Source organism: Austrofundulus limnaeus, unplaced genomic scaffold (assembly GCF_001266775.1).
Source record: "Austrofundulus limnaeus strain Quisiro unplaced genomic scaffold, Austrofundulus_limnaeus-1.0 Scaffold56, whole genome shotgun sequence".
In the NCBI taxonomy this organism is placed as follows: Eukaryota; Metazoa; Chordata; class Actinopteri; order Cyprinodontiformes; family Rivulidae; genus Austrofundulus; species Austrofundulus limnaeus.
The window spans coordinates 2,319,223-2,329,610 of NW_013952458.1; the positions used below are offsets into that span (position 1 = coordinate 2,319,223).

The 10,388-nt window shown below is 38.4% G+C and overlaps 1 protein-coding gene across 1 annotated transcript in view; it reads left to right on the forward strand.

Annotated features, from left to right (window-relative positions):
• rnf19a (ring finger protein 19A, RBR E3 ubiquitin protein ligase) overlaps positions 1-10,388 on the forward strand; it is a 19,375-nt gene that overhangs the window by 1,955 nt on the left and 7,032 nt on the right. The window contains exons 2-7 of the mRNA XM_014009296.1: positions 4,945-5,804; positions 7,070-7,278; positions 7,989-8,133; positions 8,579-8,741; positions 8,953-9,067; positions 9,227-9,385. Coding sequence (XP_013864750.1) covers positions 5,197-5,804; positions 7,070-7,278; positions 7,989-8,133; positions 8,579-8,741; positions 8,953-9,067; positions 9,227-9,385 — 1,399 coding nt within the window. The 5' untranslated portion in view covers positions 4,945-5,196. The remainder of the gene's footprint in view (positions 1-4,944; positions 5,805-7,069; positions 7,279-7,988; positions 8,134-8,578; positions 8,742-8,952; positions 9,068-9,226; positions 9,386-10,388) is intronic.

Consider the following 10,388-nt stretch of genomic DNA (forward strand, 5'->3'; position numbering starts at 1 on the left):
GAATGCCACAAATTGTCCTAAATCACTCGTACGCACAACTTAAGAACAAATCTGTGCGTACGAACGGTTCTTGCATGAGGCCCAATCTTTGTGACTGTTTTTCACACATAAAAAAAGAGTATTGTGATACCTCACTTTGTTTAAAGGTTTTGAAAGGGGTTAAAAAATCAAGACTTGGGAAAGTCAGTTTAAGCTGTCAGGAGTGGTTTTCCCCTGTAAAATGAACAAACTAACTTTTGATTCACAGAACCGATTTCCTTTAATTTACTTTATTTCATCATCCTTTTCAGAATCCTGCTGATTTTCTTTGTACAATTTAGCATTATTGTGTCTCCTCGTGTTTTCTCAGGTCCATATCATCTTTGATTTGTTGATCTGTGTTCCTAAATGGAGATTAATTTAAAATCGCTGCTCTCATGATAAATCATTTTATAGGGTATGATGAACAATGCTGCCTATTTAATGCACTGACTTTACAAAAGACACTCATGAAGTGTGAGGTGGAAAATAACCTCATGTTGTTGGCTATAATTTGTATTGTTGAGTAAATATTGCTAAGACAAGCCTCAATAACATTAGCCTGCCTTTCTTTTTGTTGTATGTTAGATGTTTTTGTTTACGGCAAATAAAAAGCTATTTAAAGATTTATCAAGCTACTTGCTTATAAAAAAATGCTTTTGAGTACAAGTTGTCTTAGTGCCTCTATGTGTAAAGTAAACACGTTTTTATTAAAAATAGCTTTTCGTAACGTGCCGTCTCTTTGGCCTGAAGCCATACGAACTGAAAGCATTGTCATCGTCAGGAAATCTGTCCTCAACTTGGAATGTCACCGGAATTTAGTGTACGTGATAAACACAGGCAACGTCCATTTTATCCTGTCCTTTTCAAGTCTTAGATGCAGATCTTTGTGCGTGTGAGCAAAAGTATTTGTAACAACCTGGGCTTAAACATTTAGAATTACTTCTAAATAGTGGATAAAGATGCTGATAAATTGAGTTGTTCTCAAAACATAATTCTCTCTGCGGACTTGGATTGAGAGTATGAAGCTAAGTTTTACACTTAAGGTGTCTCATCTTAGTCCCAAAATAGGAGAAGTAGACTTGAGAACATTCAAGTCATCRTAGAGGAAATAACAGCTTTTCTGCTTCACCTAAATATTACATTTGTCTAGAAACTTCAGAAGAGCAAAAAAAGTCTTCATTATGAAAAGTGTGGCAACAAATGTTAGTTTTTAGTTAAAATAAGTAGTTCTGCTGTGCTAAACACAAAGATAATTTTGTGTTTAATCATCTCAGCATCTTGTGCCACATCATACTGTTACTGATTATCATTTATTTATTTGCCCCACAAATAGAAAAGTTTCAGTATTTACAAGATTTCTAAAACTATGCAAACAAAATTAGAACTGTCCTGAAATATTGACATGAAACTGATGGACACGTTGGCAAACATTTGTTTAAAAAAAAGACTGATGCCACTTTGATTAAATGAMAGAAAATGACACGAATCACTAGTTTGTGCTGAAGTTTTTCTAGTATTAAAATGTGTTTGTGTTTGAATACTTCAGCAAATATACAATTTTCAATAAAGACATGTTAGTGTTCTGTTGAATTTAGGTTGCTGTGCAGTTATTTACCTCTGGAAGTTGAGAGAAGAAAAAAACGATTGCAGAAGAATGCTAATGTTGGTATTCAGTAATGTTTTTTTAATTGTGTATGGCTGCATTCTCTTGAGGGCTTTTTAAATTTTCCCAAAAAGGGAAAATGGGTCTTTAGGAGAAAATTTTTTCGCATTCATGTGCACGCGAAGGGGTAACATTAAATTTTCCATTGGCGCTTTGATGTTCACCTAATTGTCTGTTTTGAAAATTACAGGCAAGGGAAGGCTGGGATTATTTTGCCTTTTCCAACACAGGAGCAAGCATGTTATTGCTCTGTGGTACCAAAGTACTGAACTTTCTAAAACCATTACCACTACTGCTCTAAGTAAGCAAGATTATTACTATTTTCCCCATCCATTTTGACAGAAATTATAGTGTGTGACCTCCTTTTAACATGTCTCCACCAGAAGACTTRTGGTTTCTGGTTTCTGGCTAATAACAGTACTGCAGAGCAGAAGCTGATGTAAATTTTGTGATTTCCCTTTGAATGCTGTCAGCAGATTGAAGCTGTTCAGCAGGCCTTGTCTTAAAGCATGCATGTTTAGGCTGCCTTCAGGCCCAGGCCTCCCTCGCAAAACATCTCAACTGGGACTTGCCTGGTTAAATAAAGGTTAATAAATAAATAAGTAAAGAAGTGGGACGTCGTCCYAGTGTGTGTGAGCTGTGTTTGCATGTGATTCCCCCTGCGCCACCGAACTGAGAAACGCACTCATGCACTGACCTCAGCCAGATGGAAAGTCCCACTCAGTCTTTCTACATTGCATATGCAGGATTTTCCAGTTTAATTACACCACTGGAGTGTAATTTCTCGTTGATTTGTGGGTGGGTCAAAATTGCTTCTCTGTCTTGTTAAAATTTCCTCCCGCTTACGTGAATTGTTTGGTTTATCCTACACTCCGTCGCCACCCTACTTTATTATAATGTTGAATTATAAAATTAAAACATCACTTGAGTTGGTAGCTATGCTTTGGGTTGAAACGTATCTTTATCTCTGCTAATAGTAAGAGAAAACTTTTCTGCTTCTGTTGGTCGCACATTAYTTTGAACAGGTTARAACAGCCTTATAGAACAAAATATTTAAGGAATAAAGGAGACAATACACACAGACAGGTTCAAAYGTAGAAACAAAGTGATAATCTAATWTTGCGCACAAMTTTCAGTAAATAAACACAGTGTTTTATTTGTTTGAAAATAAGTAGAAGTATAATTTATTTAATCCTACTCCTTATCTACCGGTATATTTGTTAAAAGTATAATGTCTAAATGACTAAAATTGGAGTTCTTGKCTTTTTAATATTTAAAATATACTTTACATTTAAAAGTCTTGATGAGGTTTGGTGTGCATAATTTTTTTGCCTCACAAAAATCTTGACTGTTGTCTCTTTCTCTCTCTTTTTTTCACAAGGCATGCCTTTTCTGTTTAATATTAATTCTGCTCAGCAGGATAATAACCTTTTAGTGCATCTGAAGATTACTTATGAAATAACATTCTTATATCTCCAAATGTGGTCAGATTTATATTTATTAAATTTTATTTTATTGAACTTCATGCTGAGAACACTTACTGGACGTCATGTTTTGCATAGACATGGTCCAGTGTATTATATTGTTTGACCTGCAGGGTCATCATGAGCAAAATGAAGTCAAGTCATTGCTGAAATGAATAGAGTCATTGCAGCATTTAAATGTGGCTTGGGGCGGTGTGGCTAAAAACATGTTTTTACAGTTCTGCAACTAAAGTAAGCCCCAGTCAGCTGACCTCAGCTTACTTTTCATCCCGAGGGTAAGAAAACCGCAGCCAGTCAGATTGGGGTTTATAGGTTTGCAAACAAAACTGCTGCCTCAGTTGGGATTTGCAGTGGATTTTTAATGAGTCACTTTTCAGCTCTCAGTGGAGTTTTCTTTAATTTAGTTCCTAATGATAAACAAACCTTACATTTGTTTAYGCAGTTGCCACAAAAATGTTGTTTTCATTTTTATATACTGAAGMTTTTTGGGCATTAAGCTTGAGGATTGTCAAATGTTAATTTATCTCCATTACTTTTTAGTGCATGTCAAAGCTGGTGTAAACATGTACAGTCATATCTTATTGTCTTAATTGGTTTCRGGCTTGAATGCAGTTTATACATCGTAATATCAGTGCCACTGTTGACGTTTGGGATTGACTTTCTTGCTGGAATGCAACCAAAGAGGCACTTGGAGTTATTTAGCTCCACTTTGTAGATCAATTAAGCCCTTAAAATGTCAGCGCTAAGCAGAAAAATGTTGATGTAGAACATGTAAATCTATTAGATGGGGTCAATCAATAAAATGGGAGCATGCATAAAAAAACAAACTGTTGTTGCTCAGAGGTGTCATGCTTATGAAGAAATTTATAGTTATTACAGATTAGTACTGATGTTAGAAACAACATTARATTATTAGGGTTTCCTTTTTATAATATTTTTACGTTTGATCTATTCACTCAGGTCCAGAATTCTGGTGTTGTATGACKTTATTCCTTTCACAAATCATTTTATTTAACAATTGTGTTTTCATCTTGACTTCAGTCATATTGAACACGTATTTTCTTACACTTGACTTTAGTTGTAGTTTACGCGGAGAACAGTTAAAAATGTGCTCGTTGGTTTAATAATAATAACGCAGTAGTCTTATGTAGTGCTTTTCTAGACACTCTTTCCATTTTTCATGCATTAAATATTCACACATTCACACACTGATGGTGGTAAGCTACGTTGTAGCCACAGCTGYCCAGGGGCAGACTRACAGTTTAGTGATGTGGTCCTCAATCACCACTATCCTGCATGTTTCAGGTGGTTTTCTGCTTCAACAAACCTGACTGGAAGGAGTGAGTAATTAACAGGACTCAAAGACCCACTGGGGAGCAGGGAAACATCTAAARCATGCAGGATAGTGGCTCTCGAAGACCAGGAATGAGGAACACCGCTTTAGTGGAACTTTAAAGTGCATTATTCACGTTCACAACAAACACTTCTACACACTGCTGTCATGGATTCTGAACACTTCAGTCTTGGTGCAGCTGCTCCAGGAACACATTCACACAGCCAAAGCCACATCTAACAATAATTGTAGAAACAGGATATTGTGTTTTTTGTCAGCACTCAAGTAATACACTAGTATTCACACGCCTCAATGAATGTTTTTTGTCTTTAACTCCTAGGTTTTTTCTTCTGATTTTAGAGAGAAAAATGTTTCCAAAGGTTTTTGTTTTGCATTCTGTTTTGCTACATCACCTGATTCCTTTGTGGTTTTTGTCTTCACAGGTTTGTGTCCCATATCAAACCTTCTGCATCTCARTCTCAACAGAACCTCCACCACTGTGATTTAAGCCAAGCACATACCACYAGGCACTGATTTGGGGATCTCCTTTAGTTGCTGCCACTTTGTCAAGTTGAAGGCAGTCCAGTTCCCTTTTTGTCAAATTTTATTCCCTCCTTCCCTTTTTATCATCCCTCATCTCCTGCCTTCATGTGGTAATTGTTTATTAAAGCACTAGTGACGCCTCTTCTGGTGCAATGAGCAACCTGCACCAACAGCATCATGGCAGCACAGGCTCAGAGCGAGACCTTCACTCTGCAGCCTCCTCTGTTAGCCTGCCCTCRGTCAGGAAGAATCCCAAAAAGCGGCGTCTGTCCCTCCACTCACTCTTCGGAMGGCGATGCAGACCTGATCGCGACTCCAAACGCAAGTCGAGGACTCTGCAGCCTGCCGCCGCAGCGGACGCTGTTGTCAGTGTTGAAACCCTGCAGTCCGAGACGAGCCAGGACAAAACTTCCAGCCAACCGCCATCAGATGTAGCGTCAACCTCATCGGGGTCGGGGTCTTCGTCCGAGCTGCTGGAGTGCCCTCTGTGCCTGCTGCGCCACACACGCGAGCGCTTCCCAGACATCATGACCTGTCACCACCGCTCCTGCGCAGACTGTCTGCGGCAGTAYCTGCGCATCGAAATCTCAGAGTCGCGCGTCAACATCTGCTGTCCCGAGTGCTCGGAGCGCTTCAATCCCCACGACATCCAGATGATCCTGGGAGACCGGGCCCTCATGGAGAAGTATGAGGAGTTCATGCTGAGGAGGTGGCTGGTGTCGGAACCRGACTGTCGCTGGTGCCCCGCCCCCGACTGCGGGTAAGAACAGGAGATGGAAGAATAAAAATATAAATTTGTTTTTCAACAAGCTTTTTGTTTGTTTTAGACAGAAAGTTTTGCATTTTGATGCAACTGAAGACATTTTATGACTGAGAAAACACTTCTGAAGTTGATCTACTATGTATAGAACCTTTGTCAATGAATTTTGTTTTTAGCTGTTATAATAAAAATAATACGCAAGACTAAAAATAACCCTAGCCTCTTCACTGATATCAGAGCTAAAAATAGCTTGTAGTTTCCAAATAATAGACTTATTTTACTTTGTGTTGTTCCAAAAAGAGATCCAAGGAGTTCTTTATYATGTTAGGTCCTATTGTTGTAAACCAGGGATATCGTCAAAACTTCAGATTGCATCTRCTAATCATGCTTTCTTTAATCACATATTCAAAGTTATTTAGGTAAATAATAAATAGCTTCAAAATATGGGTAGTGTAAAAGTAAAAAAAACTTTAAAAATATCTAGAACATACAATTAAAAGTTAAACTGGTTGTAAATTATACTTAGAAATGGATTATTTTAAGGTTAGGCTGAACTCTTCAAACCTTTCGCCATGAGTTGAGTTTAGCCGTATTGTTTCTCACAGTTAGTTTTTCCTCTTCACATGGAGGGTAGTGTGCAGAGTTGAGGTCAGCTCAGAGTCTTGCTTGTTTGCAGCCTCGACAGTTTGCTCACAAGAGGCCAAGTTGTGACTAACGCAGACCCACAAAGAAGYATTGAGAACGAGCTGATAATTGTACTACAGATCATTACGATTGGTTAATCTCTGCTTGTTCTTTGTCCACAAACGGCTGCTGTTTTCAAGCCCCTCGGGTTCGTTTGGTTTGTAAGTAAAATCAAGCCGTGTCCTTTCTTGCAGCACCCTCATTAAAAATTAGTGTGTGGGCAAGTCTAATTAATCGTCTGAAGTGAGAGTAATTATCAGTGGCTTGCAGGTCTTTTTGAGGAACAAAGTTGCGAAAACAGTCGCTACTGTTTAACATTTAAACGCACACGTGGAAAAGGAACTTATTCACTCACTGTGTCTTGGTATTTAAATGACCTCTGCTGAGTTTTATTAGATTTACACAGYTTTAAAAATGGAACTTCATTTCCTTCTCAGAAACAGCTCCCAATTAAACTATTGTAATAACTGGTCACGTGTAGTGCTGCTTTTCAGTTTCAGCTCTAACTTTCTTCAGATGGACTTCTCTTTACCAGTGTTATGTTAAACAAAAAATGTTTTTCTATTTTTTCCCTCTTCTAGTTATGCAGTCATTGCGTTCGGCTGCGCCAGCTGCCCAAARATCACCTGTGGGCGTGAGGGCTGCGGGACAGAGTTCTGCTACCACTGCAAGCAGCTGTGGCATCCCAACCAGACATGTGACACGGCCCGACAGCAAAGGGCCCAGAGCCTCCGACTGAGGGGCTTCAGGTCCTCATCGCTCAGCTACAGCCAAGAGAGCGGAGCAGCAGGTAACCTGCAGATAGACGCTTGTTTACTAATGCACTCAAAACTAACTTGACTTGTTCTCCTGTGATTACACCCTCAGCACACCCAGGACATTTTAAATGTATTGCCATTGTGATTCCAAGCATGCCAAAGGGTTACTGCAAAGTGGACTGCATCTATGGGTTAAACTGATTAAACAAGACGTTCTGTCTCATGTCCCCTATTATGTTGTAGTCCCCCTCTTTGTGTCAGGGTAAAAATGTAGTGGGAACTAAACCCGCAGTGGGTTTGTTTTGATGGTTTTTAGGCAGTCCAAGATCAGAATTTTACCAGTGTGAAACAAACATTAGTTTCAGTCAATTAAACATTTAAAAATCTAACTATAAACAAAGAGACACTCCCTTTATAATCACAGGAACTGTGCAACATTGGTTCAACCTTTAGAAAACAAAAGAGGAGTGTGGTTTACAGTTTAACCAGTTTTAGTTTGTTCCAGTGGTTATCATTCTTTACCTCGATCCAAATATTTTAAACAAGCCTTATGTTGTTGTTGTTGTAATTCTTTTTATTTTTGGCCCATTTTAAAACATTTTAAGTCACATATTTGTCCAAATTAAAAGAAACACATGAACAACTTATTGCTGCCATTAAAAAACAGGAGTAAAGCCACAATAATAAAACACTCAACATAAATTCTGGCTAATTACATTTCTCTTTGATCCATCAACCCAAGGTGACGACATCAAGCCGTGTCCTCGCTGCTCTGCATACATCATCAAGATGAACGATGGAAGCTGTAATCACATGACCTGCGCCGTCTGCGGCTGTGAGTTTTGTTGGCTCTGCATGAAGGAAATCTCTGACCTGCACTACTTAAGGTGAGACAAATACGATGGAGTCGATGGGCACGACGGCTTTAATGTTCACTGTTTTAATTTAGTGTTTAGGTGGTAAGTTTCACTTTTCATTCCGTTTCCCAGAAGTCACCAATGTAATTTATTGTTTATTTTGTCTCCAACTTACCTAGTAACCTTGTCAAAATATTCTTTGCATTTCTGGCTGGTAAGTTGGATAACCGTTTCTGTAATTATTGTGTTTAATAAAAGTCCTGACCAATAAGACCTAATCAGGTTGTGAGTTTGGCTGTCTCATTTCTTTCAAATTTCCTCAGATTTTCTGGTTTGTCTCTATTTTAACCCTTGAAGAAATATTACTCAGTATTAATTTTCATGTATCTAAAAGCTAAAAGGCTAAGTTTTGAAATATACAGATGTTTCAGTAACATCTCTATAATAGACCACTTGTTTCTTTGTGTCCCCTCAGTCCATCAGGCTGCACCTTCTGGGGGAAGAAGCCTTGGAGCAGGAAGAAGAAGATTCTTTGGCAGCTCGGCACATTGGTGGGGGCTCCTGTGGGGATCGCCCTCATCGCTGGTATCGCCATCCCAGCAATGCTCATTGGCATCCCAGTGTATGTGGGCAGAAGGGTGAGTATTGCCTTCAGATTCCTTCAGCTGAGGATCAATAAGTAGCAGCAGTTGGTTAATGTGACATCATTAGTGCATTTATCTAACAATCATTGAAAGGTTTAATAAGCATGTTTTAAAGTAAGAAATCATGTGTACATGTTCTAAAATATTAGGATAATAGTATCTAAAATTTGTCCATCTAATACTGCTGAACAATTTATCCCATCAGATTCACAATCGCTACGAAGGCAAGGACATCTCCAAGCACAAGAGGAACTTGGTGATAGCTGGAGGTGTGACGCTGTCAGTGATCGTCTCTCCTGTCGTTGCTGCCGTCACTGTTGGTAAGAGAAAACCGTCTTCCCCTTTATATCAAATCTCTGTTGCATTATTTATCTTCTAACAAAGAGTTTTACCTGGTGATAGATGAGATAATAAGACACAGCTTGGTAATAAAGTTCAGTTTTACGTATTGAACTCAACATTGTTCTTATGTTGTGTAGGTATTGGTGTTCCCATCATGCTTGCTTACGTTTACGGCGTGGTCCCGATCTCTCTGTGTCGGAGCGGCGGTTGTGGAGTGTCTGCTGGCAATGGCAAAGGGGTGCGAATCGAGTTTGACGATGAAAACGACAACGTGGGCAACGGAGCGGCAGCCACAGGTGAGAATGTCTGAACTAAGTTATTCCAAAGATTTTTACTGAATAATATGTGGCGGCTGGGGCTCGGTGGTTAAATCTGTCCTCAAAGGAACCCGTATTGTAAAGTGTAAACATTTAATTTATCATTAGGAAATGAAAATACGTTTACACTTTACAATAAAAATCCTTTTTTGTGTTTATACTTGTTTATTAGGCATAATGGCAAGTGTCCTATTTAACAATTTACTATAAGGCTCCCTTGGATAGTTGTGGATATTTATAATGCAATGATCAAGTACAATAATATATGCTAAAATATATGTTTACAAAACGTATTTTGCTTTCAAGGCAGTAATCTCGTCTGAAATGTTTAATCTACCTCTAAAAATGTATAAGTGAACTAGGGTTGGGCAATATTGGCAAAAAAAATTAATCACGATTAATTGTGGTATTTAGCCGATAACGATTAATTTGACAATTAATCCCCTGGAGTCCCTGTGCACCCTTATGTCCTAGTCACATGACCAATTTAGTGGGAAAGATTTGCTCTTCGTAAAAATCTGTTCCAAATTGTGTCAAAATTACAGACTTCAGGCTATACATCAAATTTTAAATTGTGTTGATAGATAAATAAATTACAGAACTTGTTTTAAATGTTCGTCATATTTGAAGCAGAGAGGAGCACCGAGCGGACTGACTGGAGAAATCTCCCCTGGTGGCATTAATCATATTAATCGTCAAGAGCCAAAAACTAATCGATTAATGCTCTACTGACGATTAATTGCACACGATACGATTATGCCCAACCCTAAAGTGAACAGATTTGGCAAGAAACCTGTTGGTTTAGTCTCTCTCACCTTTAATTAATGCATAATAATCACTTAATGGTTTATAACGTGTTTACAGATAAATTAATACACACACATACACACACACACTACTTATTGGCCGTTTAGAAGGGGAGTGATATTTATAATTATTGAGGCATCAAACCTCTTCTTCTTTTTTTTTTTTTTTTTTTTTT